Source organism: Humulus lupulus, chromosome 2 (genome assembly GCF_963169125.1).
Source record: "Humulus lupulus chromosome 2, drHumLupu1.1, whole genome shotgun sequence".
Lineage (NCBI taxonomy): Eukaryota > Viridiplantae > Streptophyta > Magnoliopsida > Rosales > Cannabaceae > Humulus > Humulus lupulus.
Genome location: NC_084794.1, coordinates 81,005,292 through 81,021,752, shown reverse-complemented (window position 1 = coordinate 81,021,752; position 16,461 = coordinate 81,005,292). Strand labels below are relative to the sequence as shown.

Sequence of the window (16,461 nt, the reverse complement as noted above, 5' to 3'; positions counted from 1 at the left end):
ATAATAATTATGTTTATTTCTAAAAGCATTAGTCCTAAGATTAAGTTAGTGCACAGGATTTACACTGACTCGTTAATCTACGATATGATCTACTTACATAATTTGGTGTGATGTCATATCCAAGACATTGACCAAGAAGATAAAATCAGATGTATTTTGTTACATCGGACTGGATCGATATTGATTATAAATAGATAAATAAAGTACTGTTATGATTTAATCTATTCATATCATAAAATTGACCATAGGTCAATTCTATCCCAACTATGAGTTTTTAACATTCTACTGATTATACTATTCAAGTCCTTAGATTTGTTCGTTACCAACTTACCCTACGGACTAGCCCATACTTACATATTGGGTACTTGGTAGTATAATTGAGTGGGAGTATTTAACATAGATATGAAATCTATAGCTTCTGTCTAAGAAGTGAAATGATGATTTCCTTATAGCTTAGTTCAAGCGTTAAATGATAGAGATCTCATTTATGTAATTAAGTTTACGGAAATATCATTTACAAGGAACTTAGTGGTATTTGATGATAAAATACAAATGAGTGATAAAACAGTAATTAGCACATGTCTCGCTACTAGATCATCTATAGAGAGTTGAACGACAGTAATGGTTGTAACAATGGATAACGTATTTGCATTTGGTGTAAAGTGTTCTATGAATTCAAGAGTGCAATTCAGAGTTTATAGGGGAGTCACAAAAAAATAATATGGTAGTGAAATTATTTGTAAATAAATTCACGGTAATTTATTGGAGCTTGATTTCATGGAACCATGGTCCTCGCATCACCTTTAAATAAATCATCTAGAATGTCTCAATTAATTGGTTTAATTATCAATTAGGATTTTTAAAGTTAACTAGGTCAATTTTGGAAATTTTACAAAGATATATGATTTAGAGAATAAAAGAGAATAGTTGGCATATATATTAATAATGACAAATTGGTGTAAATATTAATAATTAATATTGAATCAAGTTTCAAATTATAAATAGTTAATTTGAATAAGGATTTAATTATATAATTTATTAATTGTAAAATGTATATGTTGACTAGCATTTTTGTCAACGACACCGAGTTGATATGAACGATAGTAAATAATTTAAAAAGCTAAAATCAAGTCAAACAACATAGGGAATTTATAGTGGTTCGAACCCAAGAGTTGGTGATGACCTACATCCACTTGCACTTATATTAACTAAGAAAGTCCCAGACTCAAGATCAAGAAGAACAAGGTTCAACTGAGTTTCCTAAGCCTGAGAGAAAATACACTTCAGTAGGGTTTAGTATGTAAAGTGTGTATTCAGCTTATGAAAATAATGACTGTGAGAGATCCCTATTTATAGAGTCTTTTAGTGGGATATGAGCCCTACAAAATAACCTAGGCCTTACACGTGTGGTGTGGGATTGTCACAACTGATTACATATTCAAATAATACTAGAAAAATACATTCAAATGACAGTTCCATAAATATCTTGTGATATTTTAGGATATCTCGTAAAATATGGATCATTCTGTTTGAATGACTTGTTCTTCGAGTAGGCCTCCCTTCGAGCAGCATATCATAAGTCGGTTGTGCCTTGGACTAGCCTCCTTCCCCTTAAGCAGCAAACTTTGTAGGATTTAATCTTCTGCAAAGCAGACTGCTTCCTTTATGCTGACGAAGCCTAATCGAGCAACTGACGTATCTCGACCAGCTTTCATGATTTTTTATGTTGTTTTAATGTCACGTGTCTTTTTCAAATGCCACGTCATCATGTCTAATTTTGGGTTAAACATTTGCCCTTCAAGTTTATCTTAGTGCGACGAGCACTGGATAAACTTGCATGCTTCGACCAGGTTGGCGCCTTTTCACATTCTTCGACCAGGATGACACCTTCTCGGTAAGGAAACTAATGACTTTTGGGCTCCCAAAGCAATCTGACACCACATTTTGAGGTAGCTATGATGGTACTTGTAACGACCCAAAATTGCTAATAAGGCTTAAGGGCCTTGACTAGTGTGCCAGGAGGGCATAATTGGTATTTATGTGAATAAATGATTTAAATGCATGATTATGTGGCATACATGATTATATGAGTAAATGGATATGGTTAGATGCATGTTTATGGGTATTAAATATGCATGTGGGCCCTGTTCTGTTCATAAGGGCATGTTTGTAATCTTGTCCCGTTGAGGGCATAAATGTAATTATATGTGATGAATTGTTGAGACTACATTATTATGTGGATATATTTGCAGCTTGTGGCTCGAGACAGTCCTAGTGAGCAAATTGGTGAAATAGTCACGGCGGAAACTTATACTCGGCTCGGTGGGAGCCTGGGGGTATTTTTGGAAATTTAGAAATTATATTGGGGATTAATGGACATTGGGGAAAATAATTGGTGATTAATTAGATGACAGGAATGAAGTGGTAAATATTAGGAACACTTCTGGAATTAGAGGAATTGGGAGTAAATGACCAAAATGCCCATAGAATGATTAAAGACCTAGGTTTATTTGGGAGGGTAAAATGGTTTTTTGGTGGTTAAGAGGGGATAAAGGTTATTCTGCTTTTAGACTTAGTGGAAGTGGTAGAAAAAGCTAGAAAGAAGAGAAAACTAAACACCTAAGTTACCTCTCTCTCTCTCTCTCTCTCTCTCTCTCTCTCTCCCACACGGTTTGCCTATTCTTCACCATTTTCTTGTGGATTTGAAGCTGGGCACTCAGGGAGGTTAGGCAAGGTCTTGGGGACTTTGATTCTTGGAGGTGGCTGAGAAGCTTATTTGGAAATAGCAGCTAATTATGGTAAGGTTTAAAGGTTTTAACTAAATTTTTCTGGGTTTGTTGAGGTTGAATTCTGATTTTGGATTATTGATGGAAACTAAGGGCTTGAACTTGGGGATTTGAGGAGCTAAATTTTGGAAGAGCATCTTAGACAACCTAGGGTTGAATTCATCTAGGTAAGGTAACCAATTCTAACTTTGAAGTTCTGGGTTTCTGGTTTTCTGATGGTGTTCTTGAGCTTTTGAGCTCAAGTTTTGTTTATGAGCTTAATGATGCTTTTAGCTAGGTTTTTGGTGTTATTGGGTCATGTTGGGTGAGATGTAGTGGACGGTAGGCTCAATTTGAAGTTTAGTTAAGGTTTGGAGTGGTTTGGTGGGGCTTTGGCTTGGGGAAATTCGACGGAGAAAACCAGAGAGTTCATGTTGCTGTTTGTAGCACTGTAGCGCTAGCATTGGAGCGCTACAGCGCTATGCAAATTTCTAGGGGATGTTTTCTTCTCTGCTTGTAGCGATGTAGCGCCCACTTTGTGGCGTTGTAGCGCTACCTGCCTCTAAAAAGGGGTTTTGGGTATTTTTCTTAGGAATTTCTCTTGGGGGTTCATGGGTCGATTCCACCACCCCGTTTGGTGGAATTGGGCTTCCCGAGGGCTCGGGATTGGTCCCAAAGTTAGACTACAGAATTGATTGTTAATGATGGTTCTATTTTATGGTTGTGACTAGGTTTTCGCTAAGGCTCGGATCGGGATCGTGCTTAAGTGTAGCTTCAGTTAGCCAAAGTGCTCGGAATCAAAGGTAAGAAAACTGCACCCGGTTATATGGTTATGTTGGGACTAAGAGTTCCCTATACTTGTATGTGATGTCATAATATGGTATTATGCCATGGGGACATGTGATAAACGGCCAAACAGTGCCGGAATCAATATTTGCGCACAGGACGCGGCTCGGCCACTAGTAGCTGAGGTTAATCAAATAATCACTGAGCTTGGCCTAAGCGAGCCAGAGTCAGTAGGTTAAACGCTAGGCTCAGCCTAAGTGAGCTGAAGACAGTGACTTAAACAGAGGGTGTGGCCTAAGGGCGCCAACCCTAGATATTGTGTGAAATGTTTATTGATGTTAATCTGATGATTGTGGCATGCTTATTGTCTGGATGATTAATTATTGGTTTGTTGACTGATATTACTGATTATGTTGAGTAATTGATTAATGATTTGTGAGTTATTTAATTACTATTTTTTATTATACTATGCATTATAGTTTTCTTATTGGGCCTCGGCTCATGGGTGCTACGTGGTGCAGGTAAAGGCAAGGGTTTGATGGTTTAACCATGAGTTGGAGAGCTCTGGGGGCGAGGTGTACATTGTCAGCTGCTCAGCCGCCACGCTCGAGGGTTTGTACAGGGACGGAAACCTAAAATGTATATTTTGCCATTAGAGTGGTCATGTTTATTTATAACTTTTTTTTTTTTTGAACAAAAGGAAAACTTCATTCAAAAACTAAGCAAGATACAAAGCAAAACAAGAAACAACTGCTACAAATAGCCACACCACAGCCTGCGAAAACAGCAGCTGCACTCAACACACCACTACCAACCCTTTACAACATTGAGAATATAATTGTCCCTTTTACTAGGAAAAAGGCAACTCAGACCCAAAACTCTATATTTGACAATCTTCCTAATTTCTAAGCTAAGACTACTAGCTGAAAAACAAACATACTCAAAAATACACTTGTTTCGATTTTTCCAAATAAAGTACAAAGTGGCAGCAAAAACAGCATTAATGACTTGGTTCTGCAGTGAATTGATCGCTGTCATACACCAAACCTGAAGCTCCAAATAGGATTTCGGCCACTGAAATATACCCAGCCAGCAATTAACTTCCCCAAATAATTTCCTAGAAAAGATGCATTCCATAAACAAGTGGCTGTGAGATTCATTTGCTGAAGCGCAAACAGGACAGATAGTAGAATGGATGGGCAAAATGCGACTCAGATGATCTCTAGTAAGCAGATGGCTGTTCAGAATTTGCCAATAAATGAATCTATGCTTGGGCACAATCAGCTTATTCCACACTGATCTAGCATAAGAAACTTTTTGGGCAGAAACAAGAGAAGAGTAGAAAATTTTGGCACGAAACTTACCTCCCTTTACAGCTTGCTTCAATGTAGAAGTATCAATTATCTGACTAAGCCTCAGTAGCTTCTTAAAATACCAGCTCATGTCATGTTTAAAAGGGACAGTCCAAATAGAATGATCCTTAAGATAGACAGAGTTAATCCACCTAACCCAAAGGCAGTCCTGTTTATTTGAGATTGCCCATAAACACTTCGCCATCAAAGCCATATTCCATTTCTTACCTTCTCGAAATCCAATACCACCCAAATTCTTAGGAAGACAAACTTTCTCCCAAGAAGGGATATGAAGTTTGCTCCTGTTACCATTGACACCCCAGAGGAAGTCACGACAACTTTTGTCTATGGCTGCTGTGATCTTATAAGGCAGAATGAATAAGCTCATCCAAAAATTTCTGATACCAAGCAAAACTGAGTGAATTAGTTGAGCACGCCCAGCAAAAGACAGATTTCTACTCGCCCAACAATTGAGATTTTTATTCAGCTTATCCAAAATCACCCCACAATCTGACGCTTTCCATTTAGTAGGACGAAGTTGAACTCCCAAGTATTTCAAAGGAAAAGAACCTTCCTCTATTTGCATCAACTCAAGAATCTTCTTTTTATTGTCTTCTTTAACTCCTCCAAAGTATATATGGGATTTGGATTTGTTCGCTGAAAGACCTGTAGAAGAACAGAATTTCTTGAAAGCATCTTGAATATGAGTCACTGAACTGAGATTGCCCTTACAGAATAATATCAAGTCATCTGCAAAACACAGATTAGTCAACCCAAGCTGCTTACACAAAGGGTGAAAACCAAACCCTTTTTTACGAGAACTATGAGCCAATAATCTGGTAAGATACTCCATTATCAAAACAAACAAAAGGGGGGATATGGGGTCTCCTTGACGAAGGCATTTTTCCCCTTTGAAAGAACCCTGAATCCTACCATTCATGAGGAGATAATATCTCGTTCTTTTTAAACACACCAGAATCCAGTCTATAAATCTAGACGGAAAACTAAGATGCTTAAGCAGCTCCTCCACAAAGCACCAATCAACAGTATCATATGCTTTACTAAGGTCAATCTTCATTATACACCTAGCTGAAATATGCTTCCTAGTATAACCTTTGAGGAGATCCTGAAAGATCAAAATATTATGCGCAAGAGATCTATTCTTTATGAATGCTCCTTGGTTGCTATGAACAAGGAGAGGAAGCACTTCCGAAAGCCTAGAGCAGAGCATCTTCAAGATACACTTATAAAGAGTATTACAGCAGGCAATTGGTCTGTAATCACTGGTTGATTTCGGGTCAGTCACCTTAGGAACAAGAGAGATCACTGTATCATTCAACGATGGAGGCAAAGCACCATCCTGGAAAAAAGCTAACACAGACCGAGTAATATCTTCTCCAATATACTCCCATAATCCCTTGTAAAAGCCTGAACCAAATCCATCTAACCCAGGGCTTTTAGAAGAATGGATGCTGAAAAGTGCCTTCTTGACATCATTCTTACTAAAAGGCCGAATTAACCTGACTTGTTGCTCCAAAGACAGCCTTCTACCCTTGTTCAAACAAGTTAAATCAATACCCTCAGTGGCCGAACTACTACTCCCCATAAACTTCCTGAAATGATTGAGAAAATGCTCCACTACTGTCGAATAATCATCCTCAATTTTATCACCAACACAGAAAGAAGTAATCCTATTTTCCAACCTTCTTTTCCTCATAATAGCATGGAAGTACCTAGAATTTTCATCACTGAAATTGACCCACTTAATTTTACTTTGCTGCTTAAGAAAACTGGAGTACCTGTTCAGCATAACAGAAAAATTCTCTTGCTTCTGAGTAACAGCAAGCTGAAGCAGAATGTCAGAGGGGTTAGAAGCCAAAGCTTCCTGAGCTATATTAAAATCCTCCTTAGCCAACTTGTAATCCAAGACAACATCCCCCACCACTTCCCTACTAAATCTTTTTAAAACATGTTTGACCCGAAACAGCTTTTGCACAATCTTAGATAAACCACCTCCCGAATCTAAAGAAGAAAACCAGCTGTTCAGAACTGTCTCCTTGTAGCTTCTATAGGACATCCAGTGATTGAAATATCTAAAGGGTTTGAACCCCACCTTATTAAACTCCTGGCTTTTAATCACACAGTAGCTATGATCTGAAATATAGTCCCATTTGAAGCAAGCTTCAGATTTAGGGAAAATGTCCAGCCAATAGTCATTGATAAAAACTCGATCTAGCTTAGAATAAATTCGATCTCCAACTTCATGTTTATTAGACCAGGTAAAGTGCGCCCCAGAGCACTTGAATTCATCCACTTGGCCTAAAGCCAACCAATTTTGAGCATCAGAGAAATCTTTAGCTACAATTTGTCTCCCGCCATTCCTATCATGGAAACTAAACATAGCATTAAAGTCCCCAAAAATAATCCAAGGGTGTTTCAAATGACCAATACTAGCCAACTTATCCCATAGATGTTTCCTTTCCCCCATAGAATTACTACCATAGACTACTGTGGCATAGAAAACCTCCTGCTGGCCACAAACTTTAACCCTGCAATGGACTAATTGAGAGTCCTCAAGTAAAATTTCAACCTTCACAAACTTAGCTTGCCAAAGAACCAAAATCCTACCAGCTGTGATAGAACTAGAAAAATAGTCCCAGTTATGGAAGTTATTCACAAAAACCTCCTGAAGCTTCTCATTTTTCACCTTGGTCTCAAAAAGAGCACCAAAACCAACTTTATTCTCTTTACAAACATCAAGAATAGCTTTCTGCTTTTCTTTTTTATTCATCCCCCTCACATTCCACCCTATCATATTACAAACCTCCATCAAGAATTGGGTTTGAATTAGTGACCACTTGTCCACCCTCGGACTCAAGTAAAACCGCATAGCCATTAATTTCCTTAGTCTTAAATGGAGCTGCTACTACCTTGTTAGGAGCTGTTACTGTCTTGTTAGGAGCAGCCCCTGCCCGTGACCCTCTCCTTTTGGGAGTAATCCAATTGCCATCACTGTCAACTCTGTCTGTTCCAACTAGCTGAGATGATATGCGAATACCCTGATCAGTTCTCTCCATTGACTCATAGTCCTTAGATAAGCTTTTACCCCGCTCTTCTGCATCAATACTATTAGAAGTTTGCACTATGTTTTCTGGTATGGAAACTTCAGATTGATGCTCATGAACTGTCTCAGAACCATTAATTTCCTGATCTGACTTCTCTCCTTTCTCAACAGAGATTTTCTTTCGCCAAACCACTCCTTTTTCCTTGTTACAATTGGCCACTATATGCCCTAACTGAGTACAAGCTGTGCATTTAGAAGGGAGCCATTCATACTCAACCGATTGTTCCACTAACTGCCCCCGTTCATTGATAAAAGCGATACTGTTAGGAGGGTGATCTGAAATCTCCATATCCACCAAAACCCGAGCATATTTCACCATCTCTCTACTCTGGGTCACCTTATCCACCATAATTGGTTTGCCAATTGTACTCACTAGAGCACTAAGACTATTTTTTCCCCAATATTGCAAACCCAGACCATTCATTCGAATCCACACCGGGACAGACTTCACCATTCTCACAGAATCCATGTCTGTTGTCCAAGGGCGAAGGACAACAGGCTTCTTGTCGAAGTGTATGACTCCCGTTTCTAGAATTAGGTCCCGAGTAACTTCATCCCTGAAATTTACCAATGTAAAACCAGAGTGCATTCTTACTATCTTATCAACCCCTAGTTTCCCCCATACTCTTTTGACAAAACCTTCAAAAACTCTGAAGGGAGGGTTGGCACCAAGCACAATACATACTATAGCATTTTTCCAAAATGAGGCTTCAATCTCCACCTCCTCCAAGTCCAGACGAGCAACAATTTGTTCACCAACTTTCAAAGGTTCAGTATAAACCAGACGGGTAGAAGGGGTGAGAACCTGATTTGTTTTGAACTTACTCCAAATTTCCTTCGCAGAGTTCTGAAAATCGACATCCTCAACCTCTTCAGCCCAGATCCCTGCTTTGGGCGAAGAGCGATTCAAAATCTCTTCAGTTCCACGATCCATCTCGAAATCGGCACATGGTTCATGAAACTCTTCAGCAGTAGTCAACTCAGGCTCCACTTCTTGGATCGAAGGGAGGTCTTCCACCGTCGTCTCATCGGAAACCGCTACTGGCTTCAATATTACTTTCTTCTTCCGACCCATGGGAAGAGAGAGAGGAATATCACACGCCTAATTATTGTTTATTTATAACTTTTGGAATTGTTGTAAATATGTCTTTTTAACCCTGTTTTGGGATCCCATGTACTAAACAATTATTTTAATGAAAATTATCTTTTTATGACCAAAATCTTTTAAACTTAACCTGTTTATGACTATAGGCTCACGTTTTCGTTTAAAAGACTTGATTAGCAAGTCTTCCACTATTTTAAACACACAGTGTAACGGTCTTGGTTATCCCCCATTACAGTACTTTTTTGGAAAGAGGAGGCCCTGTTTCATTTACCAAGGCAGCTGACGTCACATCATCCCAAAAATTCATGATGAATTTTCTATGATGACTTCAGCTGCTTGCACGCAAAGCATGAGGCTATAAATAACCTGCCTCTTTGTGACGGTTAGTATCCCGTGATCCGTAGGGGAAAGACTAGGTAAAGTTGTGCAATCAACATCGCCTGGGGAAGGTCAAGTGTGATGATTCTAAGACTGTGTAGGTATGGGACTACATAGTTAAAGAAGGCTTAAATGGATGGATGAGTACTATATATGCCAACAAGATGCATCTTCTTTTCAGTAGCCCATCACTTGAGAACTCCAAAGTTAAGTGTGCTTGACCTGGAGTAGTCTCATGATGAGTGACATCCTGGGAAGTTTTCCTAGGAAGTGTGCGAGTGGGGAAAAAGCACGCTGGAAAGACTCGTGTTAGTTTGCAGGGCCATTCATCATTCCAGGAAGCAACCATAGTGAAGTGGGGCGTTACAAATGGTATCAGAGCCTTGACCCAACCGGAAGTGTGGCCGACGAGGATGTCGGACCCCTAAGGGGGGGTGTGATTGTGACAATCAGTATCCTGTGAGGGGAAAGACCGGGTAAAGTTGTGCAATCCACATTGCCTGGGGAAGAAGGTCAAGTGTGATGATTCTAAGACTATGTAGGTATGGGACTATATAATTAAAGAGGGCTTAAATGGATTGATGGGTACTACCTATGCAAACAAGATGCATCTTCTTTTCGATATCCCATCACTTGAGAACTCCAAAGTTAAGCGTGCTTGACCTGGAGTAGTGTCATGATGGGTGACTATAATGCCCCAAAATCCCTAACGCAGTTTAATGGCTAGATTAGTAGGCCGGGAGGGCCATAATTGTTTTATTATGCCATTAAATGATTATATGCATGTTTATGTGAATTATATTATAATATGATGTTAAATGCATGCATGTGGGTCCACATTTGATTATTAGGGCATTTTGGTAATTTGGCTCGTTGATAGCATATTTGTATATTTCGGTGCATGTTGTGATTTATGGATGAGATCCCATCATTATATAGATATATTCGAGCTATTCGGCATGAGACGATCTTAGGTTGCAAATTAGCAGTTTTGTCATAACAGGGTCAACTATAGGGATATTGGATTATGAGAATGTTTATTTGAGGATATATTGGGAGTTATTGAGATCAGGAGGAAATTCTGGAAGTTTTGACTATTTTGTCCCCGGGGGCGTTTTTGGGACCCCGAGCATTAGGTTTTATTTGAGGTTACTTAAGCCTGAAGTAGTCTGTTAGAAAGAACCTTACGTTAAAACACCTTTCTCTATCTCCCGTTAGTTCTTTTCACCATTTGTGGCAATTTCGAAGAAATCTTGAGTTCTAAGAGTCGGAATCAAGCGAGGATCGACGCATAGCGATCCTAGGAAAGATTAGAAGCTTCTTAACCGAAGGATTTGGTGAGAAATAACCTAATCCAAGGTAATCCAAGCTTTAAGTTTTGAGTTTTAGAGTTTCTAAGCTTTGATTCGGATTTTGTGTGTTGTTGAGTTTTTGATTCGTTTGAGCCTCGGGAGTTGATGATTTTGGATCATTGGGATGTTTGGAAATTTTGATTTTTGGATTTGGAGATGTTTAAGTAGGTTTTTGGAAGGTTTAAAATGTGAGAAAACAGAGTTATGGCTGGTTCCCGGGTGGGGGCCGCGGCCCAAGTTGGGTGCTGAGGGTGGTGGAGGTTGTGCGTGCTGGGGGCCGCGGCACTAGGTAAGGGGCGCCGCGGTGCTTTCCCCTGGTGTTTCTGTTTTGCTGAATATGCTCATGAACAGGTAATAACATGTCACTGAATCATAATAGCATGCCTAGCAATAATAGCCCTATTCATGCATGCAAGTAAGTTCAAGTAATTGATAGTGGGCCCTGCCCTTCTGTATGGATGACTATCAAGTCAATCCTAAGTGAATATCAATAATGATTTTGGTACTCATGTTGGGGCTTTCAACCCAATCAGATAAGTGACTATGGAGTCATGAAATTGAACCAGATAAGTGACTATGGAGTCACGAACTTGAACCAGATAAGTGACTATGGAGTCACGAACTTAAACCAAATAAGTGACTATGGAGTTACGAACTTAGGCTCCGCACCCTAAGCCATGTGACGTTACAGTCACTTGAGCCTTTTGGCCCTGGCTCTAAGTAAATAGCCTTTAGACTAGACAAGCGCTTTTGTTTTCATCGAACTTAAGCTCGGTCAAGCATTTCATACTTATGTTGATAATGCTTATGTCGATTATGCTTCTCTTGAGTCATAGGTCAATTCCATATGACCAGTGCTCAGTACTACTGCCGAACTTGACTAATGAGTCACAGCTTCATAGTCAATACTAACACCATTACCGATTCTGACTATGGAGTCAGTTCCACTCACAAGTAAGCAATGCAACCAGGCATATATCATACGTCAAATATCCAAATACAGGGCATTCAGCATGCTTACTCAACATTCACTAGCATAATTATGATCATGCACATTTACAGAGACTCAAGCTCTGATCAATCTCATATTCAACATTCATGACATGCCCTAATCACATGTATCTTATGCATCACATGCATCACATACAGGGTGCAGTTTTCTTACCTTTGGTCCAAGCACAGGTTACCAATGAACAACCCTCGAGCACGATCTTGCTTCCAAGCCCCTAGCGATAACCTAGTCACAACCATAAATGGTGTTTCAATGAGTACAAGTTCCAAAACCCAATCCCGGGGCCAATCCCGCACTCTCGGGACCTCCAATCCCACCAAACAAGGTGGTGGAATCATCCCCTGAGCCCTCGGGTCAAAACCCCAAAAAGTACCCAAAAAACCAAGTTTTGAATACTGTGTAGCACTACCTATTGAGTGCTACAATGCTATAGTCAGCACTTCATCCCCCAAACAGAGAACCCTACGTTGTAGCAACATTAAAACAACAACAAATACCCAAAATCCCCATAGGAACTCATAATCCAAGTCTTGAGTTTGTAAAACTCAAGAACACCAAGAACAGAGAATAAACTCAGGAATTCAATGCTTAAATTACCTCTGATTATGTCATTTCTCGCTAAATCCTCCAGCTAATAAGCTTCTAATATTCCCTAGAATCGCTATGCCTCGATCCTCGCTTTAATCCGAGTCTTAAAACTCAAGTTTCCTTCGAAAATGCTAACGGTGTCAAAAATGGAACGGGAGAGAGAGAAAACGTACTGAACGTTCTTTTTATGTTTTTGACAGGTTACTTCAAGCTTAAGTAACCTTAAGAAAATCCTAATGCTTGGGGTCCTGAAAATGCCCCTGGGGGTAAAGTAGTCAAAATTCCCATAATTTCCCCCTGGTCTCACTAACTCCCAATTTATCATCAAATATTTATTCCCATTACCCAATATCTCGATAATGTACTAAATACCCCTTGACTCACTCCGAGTCAAGTATGAATCTCGTTGTGACTTTCTCACTAGCTTGCCTCCTAGGATCGTCTCGTGTTGAGTAACCCTAGCATAACCAAATAATAATGAAGCACCACTCACATACCACATATATGCCAAATGTACCCGAAATGGTCAAAATATGATAATTGCCCAATTAAACAGAAATGGGCTCACATGCATATTTAATACACCTAAACATACATATCTAGTCATATTATAATATAACTCACATATTCACATAATGATACACATAAATATCACATAATCATATAATTCCAAGATTTTCCATCCTCGCCCCCTAATCAAGGCCTTAAGCCTTATTAGGAAATTCGGGTCGTTACATCTAACCCTTGTATCCTTTCTCTCGCAGGGTATCACCAAGAAACTGAATTGTTCTTCAATTTTCTTCACATCCTTCCAAAGTATCCTTAGAATCACCTAGACTAGAGTGGACAATTCTCAACACATGAGATAGATACAATAAGAAGAAGAATAGAAGAGAAAAATTGAGGCTTAGAAAAGGACTTGTTCTGTAGAGAGAATCTAAAACCTAGAGCACCAAGACTAGATATTCTGATCTTCTCAAAAACCTCTCTTTCAACTTTTACTTAGCATTCCTTTTATAAACTCAATTAGGTCATTTATTTTAATTAAAAATCAATAAAATAATAGCTAATTATCAGCCCTAGGACAAAATTCCCATGAGCTTTAGGCCCATGAAATTTCTCATTTAATTATAAGCTCATTGGACTTAAAATCAAGGCATGTATTATTTTCTATTGATTTAATTAATTAAATAATTATTTAAATCCTTTATCAAATTAATTATTTATAATATGAACATTTGTTTAAACTTATTTATTAATATAGACACCAATTTATCTTAATTAATAAATCTGCCCTAAAATCTCTTTTTTTCTCTAAATTGTATAACTCTATGAAACTATTCAAAATTGACCTGGTCAACTTTGATAATTCCAATTGATAATTAAATCAATTAATTGAGACTATCTAGATGATTTTATCCAAGGTGCCATGGGGACCATGGGCCTATAAAATCAAGCTCCAATAAGTTATCATAAATTTACTAACTTATTAATTCCTCATGACTCTACTAAAGACTCAGAATTGCCCTCTTGAATTCATAGAACGCTCTATAAGCAATATAGATACGTTATTAATTATCCATTGTTACAACCATAATTTTCACTCAATCATTTATAGACATTCTACAACGAGATGGGACTAAAATGTCGTTTTACCCCTCATTGTATTTTATCCTTAAAACACTTAGTTCCTTGTAAATGATATTTCAGTAAACTAATATTAATTATTGAAATGAGATTTCTATCATTTAGCACCTTGAACCAAAATAAAAGGAAACCATCGTTTTACTTCTTCATTAGAAGCTATAGATGTTCATATCTATGATTAACACTCCCACTCAATTATACTACCGATTTCCCAAGATGTAAGCATGGGCTAGTCCGTAGGGTAAGCTGGTAACGAACAAGTCAAAGAACTCAAATAATACAATCAGCTAGAATACTAACCACTCAGAATTGAGATTGAATTGACTTATGGTCAACTATATGATATGACTACAATAGATAATAACGGTAAGTTAACTTATCTCATCTACTGTCAATATTGGTCCAGTCCGATGAAACAAATACATCTGATTTTATCTACTATCCTAATGTTCTGGAAAGAACATAACACTACAATGTGTAAGTAGATCATATCATAGATTGGTAAGTCAGTGTAAGTCATGTGCACTGACTAATCTTAGGACTAACTTATTTTTGAACATATAATCATATTAATATTCCATTGAGATTACTTCACCATAAATATGATTAGCTATATGCTCAAGATTTAATAGAAGTTTATATTAAACAAATAATCATGAAAATAAAATATATGAGCAAACTGATTGACCAAGTCGAAAAATGATTTCTATTCTTTTATTGATAATAAAATGATATTACAAAGAAATTGAGTTTTAATTAGGGCATAAAACCCCAACACATAATCCTTGAGAAGGAGTGGCCCCTAAGAAGTGTTGATGGTGGGAGTGTAGCTCCGTGGCTTGATCATGAAATTGGTGTCCTTCTAAGCCGGCTAAGAGTCCAAGTCACTGATTGCTTTGGGCATATATGTTGATGAGTGCTTCTTCTTATTCTTCTTGTCGTAGCGTACCTCGACAGCGGCCATGGCTGAGCTAGAATGATTGTGCTCAACAATTATCTAGGGTTTAAATGGTGGCAAAAAATGGGAGAGTGGTTTTTCTCTGAAAAATGGAGACTAATGATCGAAGAAAAAGTTCCCCCAAAATTAACATGAAAACTTTTTTAAAAAAATTTAAAAGTTAAAATTTCTTGTTTTCAAAATTTCATAAATTTTATTTAAAATTTTCAAAAGTAAAAATAGGCTTACGGAACTCATTTTTTGACTTTGTTTTATATTTTTAATTTTTAAATCAAAAAATTGTTTAAAAAATGGTTACCGAACTAGCCATTATATTTAACAATTTTTTATTTGAAATTTGAAAATGACTAATTGATAAACGACTTGTCGTTCTCCTTACCACAATAAACTAACGAACTTGTTTGGCAAGGGAAATTTTACACTATATGCCCTATAACATAGCTAATTTTTTTTAAATGTCAACATAACTTACTCTCCCAAACATATGTCATTTCTAATTTTTGGACAAAAACACCCCTAACATTAAACACTCCCATCCTAGTCGTATTTTCTCATTTTTCTCTCAGACCTCACATTCTCACTATCTCTCAGGCGAAACTCTCTCAGGCCACCATGTTCTCCATCGCCGGCAACAATAAGGTCAGTTTTTATGTTTTTTTTTAATTTGAATCATAATGTATAAAATCGATGAAATGGGTTTGATTTTAATCTTAATATAGGATTTTAATCTCTATTTTGCAAAAATGTAGCTTTAAATGGGTTTGATTCTATGTGCATCGTTTTGGAAGATTGGGTTTAAGTTATGCAAAAAATTTGTGGGTCAATGTTCATTTGATCCCACATCGATGCCATTTCGATGCTTAATCAATGGTAATTCGATGACAGTCAGTGCATGTGTATATTTTAAATAATTGAAATGTTGTGTCGTCGATGTTCAATCGATGCTCCATCGTAATATTTCGATAGACCATTAATGAAGGAGATAGTCAATCAATGCGCAATTAATGGTATATCGATGCCATTTTGATGCTTGCATGGTTTTCTTTTAGTATAAAATCGATGAAATTTTGATGATATGTCGATGCTGATTTCGATGCAATTTCGATCTAGTTCAATGGTATTTCGATGCTTTCTTGGTTTTAGTTATATTTTGATAAATCTATTAAATTTGATGCTTTTTCGATGCTATTTTGATGTCATTTCAATGGTTGTTCATGCACATTAATTTAAAGGTGATGCATCGATGTTAAATCGATGCGATGTCGATGACTTTTATATGTTATCTACTTGAAAGATATTCGATGCATAATCGATGTTATTTCGATGACATATCGATACATTGTTTGTTGATTTTATTTTGTATATAATCAATGCAATTTTGATATTATTTCGAT

The 16,461-nt window shown here is 37.6% G+C and overlaps 2 protein-coding genes across 2 annotated transcripts; both read right to left on the bottom strand.

Annotated features, from left to right (window-relative positions):
• Positions 1-4,358: 4,358 nt before the first annotated feature.
• On the bottom strand, positions 4,359-7,694 carry LOC133814454 (uncharacterized). The gene has a single exon (XM_062247411.1). It carries the CDS (start codon positions 7,692-7,694, stop codon positions 4,359-4,361), a length of 3,336 nt encoding a protein of 1,111 aa, XP_062103395.1.
• Positions 7,695-7,719: 25 nt separating this feature from the next.
• LOC133814453 (uncharacterized) lies at positions 7,720-9,102 on the bottom strand. Its single transcript, XM_062247410.1, has one exon. The coding sequence runs from the start codon at positions 9,100-9,102 to the stop codon at positions 7,720-7,722; it is 1,383 nt and encodes a 460-aa protein (XP_062103394.1).
• Positions 9,103-16,461: the final 7,359 nt, after the last annotated feature.

Bases quoted from the DNA above. Each gene is read 5' to 3' on its own strand.
- LOC133814453 (XM_062247410.1), bottom strand. From the start codon at position 9,102: ATGGGTCGGAAGAAGAAAGTAATATTGAAGCCAGTAGCGGTTTCCGAT.
- LOC133814454 (XM_062247411.1), bottom strand. From the start codon at position 7,694: ATGAATAAAAAAGAAAAGCAGAAAGCTATTCTTGATGTTTGTAAAGAG.